This window comes from Hyaena hyaena, unplaced genomic scaffold (genome assembly GCF_003009895.1).
Source record: "Hyaena hyaena isolate Hyena2069 unplaced genomic scaffold, ASM300989v1 scaffold_117, whole genome shotgun sequence".
NCBI lineage: Eukaryota > Metazoa > Chordata > Mammalia > Carnivora > Hyaenidae > Hyaena > Hyaena hyaena.
In genome coordinates, this window is record NW_024080749.1 from 2,252,545 (window position 1) to 2,265,476 (window position 12,932).

At 40.6% G+C, this 12,932-nt stretch overlaps 1 protein-coding gene across 5 annotated transcripts in view; it reads right to left on the reverse strand.

Annotated features, from left to right (window-relative positions):
- DOCK10 (dedicator of cytokinesis 10) overlaps positions 1–12,932 on the reverse strand; it is a 271,622-nt gene that overhangs the window by 67,573 nt on the left and 191,117 nt on the right. For all 5 annotated transcript variants that reach the window (XM_039236824.1, XM_039236822.1, XM_039236826.1 and 2 more), the window contains exons 20-25: positions 9,911–10,034; positions 9,597–9,718; positions 9,136–9,222; positions 5,907–5,999; positions 5,363–5,481; positions 3,030–3,099 (exon numbers count right to left, since the gene is read on the reverse strand). In XM_039236824.1, coding sequence (XP_039092755.1) covers positions 3,030–3,099; positions 5,363–5,481; positions 5,907–5,999; positions 9,136–9,222; positions 9,597–9,718; positions 9,911–10,034 — 615 coding nt within the window. The remainder of the gene's footprint in view (positions 1–3,029; positions 3,100–5,362; positions 5,482–5,906; positions 6,000–9,135; positions 9,223–9,596; positions 9,719–9,910; positions 10,035–12,932) is intronic.

A 12,932-nucleotide genomic window follows, 5' to 3' on the forward strand; every position in this document is an offset into this window, starting at 1 on the left:
GGTAGCACTTCTTCATCCTGAAAGGGTAGAGCACCCACTCAAATAGCCAAGTGGGGAAGCAGGTACCTTCCAGAGGCCAGTAAGTGAGCTCCCCACACGCCCAGGTTCTAGCATGTCATGCTCAGACACAGCTATCGAAGGGTCCATGAATGTCGGCCATCAGTAAGATAACAAATGTTGCTTACTTCCTTTTTTTCTCCCAAAAGACTGTCTTTTGTATGCACTTCTGAGTGCATACGATGGTTTTTAGTTTTCAATATTTCTTCATATACTTTAAGGCTATCAGGACCAATTTATGCACATATTTTAAATATAAAATGCTCACCACGGAATTATAACATTTTACTTATGAATTGGGTTAGCCTCAAGGAAGGTCATTTCTTCATAATATTCACTGCTCAGCCTTTGCTATAATCAAGCGTGAAGGCAGGCAAGAAACCCAAAGAAGAGGCACATTCACATTTGGATCTATAATTATTTCTTTAAACTATGCGCTCATTGACACCTAAGTTGTCCCGATGGAGGCTGACTTCTGCAAGCTCATCCCAGAGGAGAAAGACAAAGCTAAGAGATGCCTGAAACTAGCTACAATCAAGAGTAATATGATTTTTTCCCTTCATGAATTACCACTCATGGGAGGGTAATATCATTACCTACTCCCTAGCCCCATGCCCTGTTATTTGGCCCCAACAGCATTACAACTAGCTCTGGGATATTCTTATTTTAAAATATTGGCTGGAACATGCCAGGGTCATGAATTGCTATAACCCATGGCATTTAATTAGATTGGCTATAGACACACATCTTTGAAAAAGACATGGTGTATGTATGCATTTTGGACATTGTAGATGGGGTGAGTTAGCAGCATTTAGCACCACTGAACTTGAAATGGTGTTTAGTTTGCTTCTGAATATATGTAAATTCCACTGAATATCACATCTTTCAAAGATATCAAAGCATATATTGGTACCAGCCCATTAGTCTTTATTACACACCTAGGTATGGGGTTTAATATCTATCTGCCTGTTAAAAAATAATTATTTCTCACCGGGGATAAAAAAATGGGACCCCTTGGTCAAGGTGAGGCTGTCAACCATGAACAGCAATGGGGGTCCAATCACAGAATCATAGAACTGGATGTTCATTGGGTCCATCCATTCTCATTTCACAGGAGTAAAAACGAAGTCCCGAGAGGCTGGATGCTCTACTTAATTATTTAACCATGACTAGAATCTAATTTCCCACTTGCTAGTTTAGTGTTCTTTCTAGAGTAAAATTCCTTTGATACTATTAGGGTATGTTCACTTTAGATATGTGAAAGTATTTTTTATAAGATATCTTTAGGAATTATTATCAGCTTGAAATTCTACTTAGGTATATTTCTGGATTTCGACCACTTCAAATCAAACTAAATAAACAGTCTTCTATATTACAAAATCAAATGGTCTCACCAGGAGATTTCAAACATCCTGGTCAAAAATAAAGGCCATACCAGGATGCATTTCAATATACCTTTCCAAGAACATCACAGAATGAGTCTGAGAGCTGACTTAAGGTTTTCATGAGAAACTTGCCTTGGCTGTCACAAAAACAGTCACAACATCCTGGGTTTCTTAATGTAATTTTAAATGATTCCATTGGAACAAGGTAAAGACTTGGGGTTGAAATGGAGATGCCTTTGCATAATATGGACTGGGGAATTGTTTTCTTCTTTGCCCCTTTGGAGATTGAAATGGAAAACGCAGGGTAAGCACTGAGAGAATGAAAGTTCTGTAGATGATTCTGTTGACATAAATTCATCAGTACCTGCTTAAAGTATGCTACGACTCTGTCTCAGAGAACAAGCTAAAAAAGCATTTGTAGGTCGAACTGGCTTTCCACAACTGAAATGTAGATCTTACGGGGTAAAATTATATGATAGGTAGATAACTGTCAATTAACTGACTATTTTTGGCATATGGACTATCTTAAGAAAGAGCACACGTTCATACCTAGGTATTTGGGAAGATTATCTAACATTTCTGGCAGGTAGAAAATATGTAGATCTAAAACTGCAATGAACAAATTCCTCACTGATGGCATCACAGAGGGATTCACTCCAGAATGAAATTTCACAGGAGTTTTGTTTTTGTTTTTTACAAGTTTCTAACACAAAAGACCCCAAATTCCTCTCTAGTCGCCTTTCTAGACACCTAAATTATATATAAGTATATGTCCATTTGTATACATTAATGGAACACATTCTTTTAACTAAAAAAGTTCTGTGTGTCAACAAGGTTTAATCGTATGCGCTAAAAATAGAAATTTAGCTCCATCATGCGTTATCAAGTAATATAAGGCACTCTTATTTATGTCTGGATGGATTCTTTCTTTTCATTTAAGAAGAGGACATTTAGGCAGAGACTCTAATATGCAAACATCATCACAAGTTCACTGGCATTAAGTCACAGGCCGACTGAAAATGAGAATATGAACACGTCCAAGTGAACACTTGGTGAAGGAGGCTGGAGGAAGGGAGGAAGCAGACCACACTGATGGAATGGGCTAGTGGATCATGCCCGAAGATAAAGGACTTAACATACCAGAAGCAGGTACAAATATACAGTAACTGGGAAAATGAAATAATGCCTGAGAAAACAATAAAAAGAGCTAAGAAAATGTTACAGAAGAAACACAGAGCATTCAACAAACCAACAGGTAAAATAGTCCTTAGATATACACAGGAATTGCATTTGTTTAGAATGTTGACTTCAAAAGGGCAACGTTTTTCATTCTCTTCTCTTTCTTTGCTCTTTCTCCTCAGAAAATATTAATTTGCACATGTACATGTTATTTATATATTTAAACAACACATCTGGATTATCAATGTGAGGAGATGGAGTTCTAAGTAGCTAAGAGGAATGCTTGATATTGCTGCGGTAAGCCCCATCCAGCTAAAGGGAGAAACGGCCCACTTACTGCAGACAGGAAATGAGACAAACCACACAGCACAAGGGGATATGCCCAGTGTCTGAGTGTTGATTTCATACCTTAATGTACGACTGGACGGAGTGGTCCAGCTGTTCCTCATGGCACTTGGCCACGATGTCGGTCAGAACCCTGGAAAAACAAAACCATTCAGTGGCCTTTCTGGAGAAGGCAGGAAAATACCACTTGGCTTGTGACTGGTGTGTTCTATAAACTGGGTATTTAACAGATACTGAATGAACGCATGGACCAATTTCAGATTCCCCCTCCCATCCCTCAATATGGGGTACTTAATATTCATGTTACCTGTTAACTATTTCCAACCTCGAAATCTCAACCTCTAAACACTAAGATAGAAGCAGTATCTTCTGGGCAATATCACACTGGAGACTTTTATGGCTTGGGTGCTTGCTGACGGTGTCTTCTTGGAAAAGGGATTCAGTTTTAGTACCTGATTAAAACTTAAGACCTTTAACTTCCAATTAATTATCATAGACCATTTAAGAGGACCTTTCCTTTCAACGCAGAGGCGCCATACATGCTTTTTGTGAAAAGCAATTAGGTTAAGATTCAGGGTTTCATTTTTTATTTCCCTCCTTAGCTGGTGATGTGTTTCTAGTAGCAACGGTGGTGTGGGCTGATTGTTTTTCACATTCATACATCCAGTTGCTCCACAGCTGTGATGTTTTAGAATGTCTCAGATTTTCAACAGATCTATCGGCCGAAATATTTAGGAGTCTTGTCAACAAAGACCCACATATTCACACTGGAAAGAGCCTCAGTTGAAGGCACAGTTGGGGACTTCTAATCTGGGCCCAGAACTGGCTGTTGAGGAAAGGTTAGGCATTAACTTTTCAGAGCTTCAAGACTCTGCTTTAAAAATGAAAAGGAAGATAAAAACAGAGAGGGAGGCAAACCACAAGAGAATCTTAAATACAGAGAACACACAGCACTGCTGGAGGGGAGCTGGGTGGGAGTATGGGCTAAGTGAGGAATGGGCATTAAGGAGGGTGCTTGTTAGGATGAGCACTGGGTGTCATGTAAGTGATGAATCACTGGGTTCTACTCTTGAAACCAACACTACACTGTATATTATATAACTTGCATTTAAATATGAAAATTAAAAAAAAAAGTCATGCTAAAGACTCTCATTCTGAAAGAGGTTAATAATATGCTTATGAGCTAGGACACTTCTGGACACATTTCAATATTAACAGCAATTTTTCTTTCCAGAATTCTGTGACTATTATTTTTAAAAAATTGAACAAAGAAATATAAGATCTTTTAATTTAAAACAGTATCTCTATAGAGAGGAAATTATGATTGTTAAAGTCATTAGATTAGTAATGTTGGAAGAATGTAGCATAGACAAATTTAAAGTGAGAACACTTAAAGAAAAATTAAGAAAAAAGTATAGTGGGAATGCGAAATGGTACAGCTACTCTAGAAAAAACAATTAATTCAGTATTTTCTTAAAAGCTATACAGGCAGGGCACCTGGCTGGCTCTGTGGGTTAAGCTACCAAATTTGGCTCAGGTCATGATCTTGTAGTTCATGAGTTCAGTTCCCATGTTGGACTCTGTGCTGACAGCTCAGAGCCTGAAGCCTGTTTCAGATTCTGTGTCTCTGTCTCTCTCTGTTCCTCCCCTCAATGTGTTCTCTCTCTCTCTCATAAATAAATAGACATTAAAAAAAAGCTACATATGTAATTATCATATGACTCAGCAATTGCATTGGCTCTTAATCTGAAAAATCAAATCTGTGTTCACCCAGAATCTACCAAAAACTGGAAAAATCCTCAACTCTCCTTTGTATCATCTATCTATCTATCTATCTATCTATCTATCTATCTATCTATCTATCTATCATCTATCCACCTATCTAAAATTTGACAGATTAGTAGTTACCAGGGATAAGGGGTGGGGGTGACGATGTGATGGAAGTAATCATGGCTATAAAAGGGCAACATGAGGGATCCCCATGGTGATGGAAATTGTTCTCTATCCTGATTCCATCATTGTCAATATCCGGGTGGTGATATGTTGATATTGTGCTACAGTTTTGCAAGATGTTGCCATTGGTAAACTGGGTAAAGGAAACGTGGCCCCTCTCTGCATTATTTCTTATGACTGCATACATGTCTATAATCATCTCAAAATAAAAAAGCTTATGTATAAAACAGAAGAAATATTAAAAAAAAAGAGGTATAAAACTTTATCCAAATGATACTAACAAATGACTTGAAAGCAAGAACTCAAAAATGGTAAATACTTAAAATCTGAGATCTGTGTCCAAATGAAATGCAGCCACGTGTAAGCAGGTGGCCTCTCTTAGACTAGGTTTTGTGCAACCGTGGACTATAAGCTCTCTTCTCCCAAGACCGTGCACTAGGTACCTGGTCACGGCGGTGCTTATTTCATCTTCCTCATTCTGTACCAGCACCTTGAAGAGCTGATTCAAGATGATAGGCAGAAAACTCATGATTGTGTGAATCTTTTCCACATTCAATAGGTTCTATAGTAAATTGGTAGAAAAAAAAAGGGCACTGATTAATTTTAAAGCACATTCTGCTGATTTTTTTAGAACTCAAATATGAACGCTATAGCTCACCTTCATCTGGCTTTATTCTTCATTTCACTTGGCAAGGCACACAGGCACAGGGGTGATGTGGCAGGGGCACTTTATAGAATTATTTAATTTAAAATCAATTGATCCTGATTTTTCAATCATTTCTATTTTGGAAAGAACCTGACCTCTGCTAGTTTTTAAACAACACACAAAAGCTGGGAATTGAGAAATAACCATTTACTCTCTGAAATTGATAAGGCATCTAAAAACCTTCAATGACAATAATCTCTTTGCTACTCATTGGAAACCGTAAAGGCCCCTTTTGCCCATTTCTGCCCTGGAAACACAAATGGTTTGCAGGTCATGTTTACCTTACAAGAGCGGATGAAATTCGAGGTAGGTGACTGAGACATATCTTTTTCTCTTTTTTGGCACTGTCGGAAAAATGCATTCACATGGGGATCCTGAAACAGCAAAGAAAGTGTTTATTTCTGGTGACACATAAACTGTGTAATGATCCTGGTGATGGGTGGGGGGTGAGTATTTCTGTTGGACCAATGCGTTGATGAGCAGGTACTTTATTAAGGAATGAGTCTGAACATTTTCGTTTTCACTAGACATTCTGGCATGCTGAAGGCTCCGCTTGGACCTCTCTTATTTTTCCTTATGGGTATGTTTTCCTTCTTAGCCACATGACAGTGGCTGGAGAAGCACTTTCCTTTCCTCTGTTCCCTTTATTTTTTTAAAAAAATTTTTGTTTTAATTTTTAAATGTTTTTTTTACTTTTGAGAAAGAGACAGACAGAGAGACAGACAGACAGAATAGCGAGGAGCAGAGGGAGGGAGACACAGAATCAGATGAAGGCTCCAGGCTCTGAGCGGTCAGCACAGAGCCAATGCAGGGCTCGAACCCATGAACCGTGAGATCATGACCTGAGCTGAAGTTGGACGCTTAACCAACTGAGCCACCCAGGTGCCACCCTCCCCCTTTTTTTAATTGCCTTCTTTCATCTTCCTGGTTTTCCCCCAGAATTCTATGTATTTTTCTTACATATTTCTTAACACACATAAGAAGGTGTACTCTTAAAATGCAGAGGGACATTTTCAGACATAAAGTGTCTGAACTAATAAAAAATGAGGAAGTTCACACTAACCTGATGAGCTAAAAATGTACCCTTCATTATGGAGGAATTCTGTTCTCCCACGATCTGTAAATTGAAGTCCTAACTTCCATTAACTCAATGTATCCATATTAAAATTTTTTAATATTTATTTTTGAGAGAGACAGAACGTGAGTGGGAGAGGGACAGGGAGAGAGGGAGACACAGAACCCAAAGCAGGCTCCAGGCTCCCAGATATTAGCACAGAGCCCGGAACTCACGAACTGTGAGATCATGACCTGAGCTGAAGTCGGTCGCTTAACCGACTGAGTCACGCAGGAGCCCCATAATGTAACCATATTTAAAGATAAGATCTTTAAACAGATAATTATAAATTTTAAAATGAGGCAGTTAGGGTGGACCGAATCCAATATAATTGATGTCTCTGTAAAAGAGGATATTTGGACACAGCGACAGGCACCAGATGTGTGTTGGCGCAGAGCGAAAGACCACAAGAGGGCCCGGCAAGAAGATGGCCGCCTACACACCAAGCAGAGGCCTCAGAAGAAACCAACCTCGCCAACACCTTGATACTGGACTTCCAGCTTCCAGAACTGTGAGAACATACGTTTCTGTGGTTTAGGCTGCCCAGTCCGTGGTATTTTGTTATGGCAGCCAGAGCAAACCAATATACCCCTTAATGCTATTTCCTGAAGAAGGTGGCACCTTGGAAAGTCTCTAAGTTCTGAGCCATGGTCAGAGTTATACAGTCAGAAAGTGAGACACAGAATTCTAGTGAAGCTACACATTGTGGATATTTCCCTGGAATTTGTCGATTCTAGACAGGCATCTGTGACTTGGGTTTCCCTCAGTGTTCCCTCTGGTGTGTGTGTGTGTGTGTGTGTGTATGTGTGTGTGATATTTTCAGTGTCATTTCATTTATTCATCTATCGGCCGATTACTTAGTGAAAGCTGACTATGCGTCAGGCCCTTGGCGGGCGTGGAGGAGAGTGGGGGGCCAGGAAAACCCAGTCGCTTCCATTCCACCAGGGAGACAAGCACCATACCACAATTTCAACACATAGCTACTTGGTCACAGTTAGGTAAGTGCTTCACAGGAAAGCAGGGTGCCAAATGGGTGCATGACAAGATGACGCAGCATGTCTGAGGGGTCAGGGAGTAGGAGGGGCTTCTTTGAGAAAGTGGTATTTGAGCCTAGGTCTGAAGGCTGGGTTGGCACTGACCGGGCCAGTGTGGGGAGGGGAGAAAGAGAAGGAAAGACTGCCTTCCTGGTGAGGAGCACTGAGTGTCAAAGGGGACACTAGGCAGATGGAGCGCACGGTGCACGAGAGGGCCTGGGCGTTTGACCATTGAGGTAAGTACTGTGCTTCTGGAAAGAGGAATGTGTCCCCCACAGGGCAATGAGTATGTGGGCGGTGGAAGTGGCAGTAGAGAAAGGTGAGTGGTGGTGAGTCAGACAGACACCTGAGGTGTTGGAAGGAAAGTGGCCGGAAGTGTGAGAAAGAGACCTTGGTATTCTGAGGTACAGAAAAGCAGGACTGGGTGGGGAAGGGCCATTCTGTGGGACTTGCCCAAGGCAGATGGCATCAGAGATAAGATGGGTTTGAAGAGTTTGAGCAGAGGACTGGGGAAGAGAACTAAATCTGGCTTGAGGAGCTAGAGGTTACTTTGAGAAATTCTGATCCAGTATGTATGTAATACCCGGATTGTTTCATGTTTCTTAGCAACCAAGTAATTAGTAACACACCAAATTTAAGAAAGGAGAAATACATAGTCAAGGTACTTGTGATCATCTATTTGTACTTTATAACTTATAATCATAAAAGGCCTTATATTGTAGTAAAATAAGCGGCCTTGCAACGGAAGGGGTGAGTCTGTGGTAATTTAGCAATGGCTGTAATTACAATTGTGTAGCATTTTGAAGTTCCTGAGATATTTTCACACGGGGTTCCTCTTTTCAATCTTCCCCAAACCCTAGGTAGACTTTATTGTCACCATTTTCCCAATGACATACTGACTACAGGGATGGGGTGACTGGTGCAGGGTCACTGAGGCAGAATTTTGGCTGAGGAGGCTCTCAAATGCAATTCTGCCCATGTCATGGCCTTCCCATTCAGAGCGCTGGGTAGGCCCTGGGATTAGACTTAGTTTTGAGGTAGCAATCCAAAGTCTTTCATTTTAACCTTTCCCATTCTTAACACTTGAGTGTTGTCTGGGGAAGCAAATCATACTTCGGGGGGTGGGAGCATCATCCTGACAAAGACACCTCCGATATTCTCGTCCCCATTATGGTGGCACCTGGGCTGAAGTGTTGGGGCATCTATCTTTCCTGGGAGAGGCACACAATTATGCTGCGGGTCTTCTGCCTTTGCAGTTTTCAATCACCTTATCTTCTGACACCATGTGACAGAATGAATCCAGGAGCCCCCCATGATTGCACATGTGAGGACTGATGCTCTATTTCAGGACAACGTGCTCACCTGAGTATTCACTGTGGACACCACAAATGTTGACACTCTGAAGAGCGGCTTCCCACCATCGACCCACTTAATGTCACTCCCACCATGCTGCAAAAAAGAGTGTGTTACTGTCACTGCAGAAATTGGAGAAAAGAAAATACACAGGTTATTCAGCTTATGTTAATTTGCCGTCCTGATCCATTAATCTTCTATGACTGTAGAGATGGGATATAAAAGATGCAAATACATTGGGCAATATTGGGGAGGGAGATGGATGTGCTATCAGGGGCCATTCTAATAGAGTATTTCTCCTGGCCATAAACTAAGCAAGACACTTGATATATGGTAGGGATCTGACTCCTCACTCCAATGGATGCATACACCATGGCCTTTGGGTTAATTTAAATGGCAGACAGAAGATAACTGCATGCCATTTAGCTCATGTATTTCTTTTTTCTCTTAAATTATACATCACTCAATACCTTTCCGCTTGCAGAATCTTGAACGCTTAAATAATTAGGAGGCAGGCTTGTTGCTATTGGGATATTGTACTCTTGAGAAGCAATCTGGTCATGTTTCATGAGGGGAAGCCAAGCATATCCAACTGTGCAGAGGAAGAACAAAGAGAAGACTTCTGAGTGCGAACCTTCATGGTGAGGACTAAACACAAAGTTATGTGTCACTTATGAATATGAAACTTCATTAAAAATGTAATAAGTCATAGCTGTAAAATGCTCTCCAATCCAAGTCCCACAGACCCTGTGGAAAGCTGTGTGACAATGCTTCCTGTCAGTACCTGATGTTTCCAGCGTCTCCTTCTTCTTGGCATTAGCTTTGGCATTTATATCACAAGTGACATGATAAAAAGAAAACAAAATATGGTGTTTCTCATGGAGTTGTGTTGGGAGCTCGATTTTCACCTGCAGTGAAAGAGATCATAGCCAGACTGAGATTAAACTCATTTGCCCAGGGTCAAGGAAAGACAAAGCATAGGCACGTTGGCCTTTTAAAAATTCTTTTATTGAAATTGAGGTAGGCTTTTTATAGTTAGTGGTAGAAGTACAGACAGGACCCTCAATAAATATCCATCCTGCTAGTGGTCGTGCGTTAAGAGGCTGATGTTTTTAGTCTTTACTGTGGTGATGATGATAATTTAGAATGCCTAGTGTTTCTCATTGGATACTTTATGCTAGTGGAGAGTAGATTAAACACGCGCATGCGCACACACACGAAATAACTGTAGGGTACCAAAGAGGCACAGATTGAAGGCCTATCATCAAGGCACATACACTGAGTGAACTGAACCCATGCCTCGCAGATTGTGTGCGTGGGCCAATGAGCATCGATTGGGGGCTCATTAGAAATACACAACCTTGGACACTACCCCAGACATGTGGAATCAGAATCTGCATTTTCATAAGATCTCCAGGCGATTCATAGGTACATTGCTGAGAAACGTGGCAGTAGGAAATGAGGCAACTTCAGCACAGAATCTATCCCTTTTTAAACAGAACAAAAACATATATGAAATGGGTTACCGTGGTGAATAAGTAATGAGCTGTTTTGTGAAGACGTCATGCTGTGGCTACGTAAAGAATACTTCTGAATAAAAATAAAACATAAAGTTGACATATGTTAAAAATATACTGGGGCGCCTGGGCGGCTCAGTCAGTTAAACGTTTGACTTCAGCTCAGGTCATCATCTCACAGTTTGTGAGTTCGAGCCCAGCATCGGGCTCTGTGCTGACAGTTCTGAGCCTGGAGCCTGCTTTGGATTCTGTGTCTCCCTCTCTCTTTGTACCTTGCCCCTTCAGGTTCTGTCTCTCTCTCTCTCAAAAATAAATATTAAAAAAATGTACTTAATGAGGAGCATATCCCATGTTCTTAAAAAGAAATGTTTTGACACCCTCTATATTTTATGGTGCCTTGCAGTTTCCACACCTCTGCCACATTTTCATTTAATTTCTCCCAAAGCCTTGGGAAGTAGGATGATGCAGATGTGGGAACCCAGTTGAGAGATGTTTCAGGGCTTTGACTCACTAGGAGTATGGTCTAATCAGCAATAAGCTCTTCTAGGAGAAGAAATCATGTATTTCGATAACTATTTAATGCTGGGACACCCAGGATCTTGTGTGTGTTAAGGTACATTCAACTCAGTATCAGCAACTAGATAGTTCCCAGGATAGTCAAGCAATAAGGTGATAGAAAGCCATGCAAATGATCTGTAGCTCATTTATGACACTCTCTGTGCATCTATCTATCGAGGTAATATATTTTCACATTGTTCAGGAAAGGATTTACTACATTGCTTTTGAAAATGGTATTCCTCGAATAGCAGCAGCAGCAGCATCTAGAAACCTTGTTCTGACAAGTATCATGCAACTTCTCAGGCCCTGCTTCAGACACATGGAATCCCAAAATTTGGGGTGGGTTACGGTGATCTGTTTCATAACAAGCCTTCCAGGTGATTCTGATGAATGGCAAAACTTGAGAGCATCCGCATTAGAATGGTTTACAAGCTTACACATTCTTTCTATGCCTGTATGCTAATCAGCTATGTACCAGCTATGTACCATTTTCTTTTTTTTTTTAAGCCAACACAAAGAGCATATGTGAATGTAGTAGGTTCTCAAGAATTCCAATTAACTATTAATGTCAACATCCTTCACACAACTACTGCAAATATTTACGTTACACTGAGCACAATGTCTTGAAAGAAATTCTATCAGTTTTGGCAATTAACGCAGCCTTAATGTTGGGCCTGCATTGCAGAGTTCGTTCACTAGGCTGTTCACTATATACATGTTCTCCTGTGGAAAAGTTCATGGCTTTTATAAGAATTCCGGGAAGCACGTGAGAACAAGAGAGATTAAAAGCCAGAGTTAACAGTAAGAACATCCTTTAAAAAAAGTCTTATATGTCTACAGAGAATGCATCTTTCAGACGAGCTTTTCCAAGAGGTCAACCAATATAATAAATACTCTATAATGTGGTAATAGCCCTTTACCTTAAAATTTTTTCACTGTCTTGAATTTATAGGGAAGAAAGTTTAAGTGCATTAAATGGATGTGGAGGAAGGAGATAAGGTGAAGAGGGGGTCTGTGGTTTCCCTGAAGTTCCCCTTAATTAGTTTTGAAATGATTGATGTGAATTAAGGTGTGGAAGGCAGAATCTCCCTGCTCTGATCTCCAGAATCTGCGAACACGCTGAAAGGCGTTTTTGAAAATGATGAAATTAAGGATTTTTAAAATTACCACGTTGGCCCAATGTAATCACAAAGTCCTTATTGGAGGAAGGTCAGATTCAGAGGTGTGAGAAGGGAAGCAGAGGTCAGAGGGATGAAATGTCTGCAGAAGAGATACCAGCAAAGGCCTGCAGAAGCTTCTAGAAGTCGGAAAAGGTGAGCCACTGAGTTTTCCCTAAAACTTGCAGAAGGAATGTGGGCCTGCCGACACCTTGATTTCAGCCCTATGGGACCCATTTCAGAGTTATGACCTCCAGAACTATAAGGTAATGAACATGGGTTTTCTTATGCCACTATGTGTGGGGATTTACTATACAGCAGCAATAGGAAACTCATAAAAAGATGTGATATTTTTAATTCCAGACACTGAATCAGCAGGCTGCATTAGACCTTGCTCTGCAGTCAGAAATTAAATTTAATCAAAACCTGTTTGTCTGAATCTCTTTGTAATGCAAACTGAACTATGTGTAGTAACTTTCACTGGCCTGATTAGTTTTATTTGTTTATTTTTTAAAGTTTATTTATTTATTTTGAGAGAGAGAGAGACCATGCGCAGGGGAGGAGCAGAGAAAGA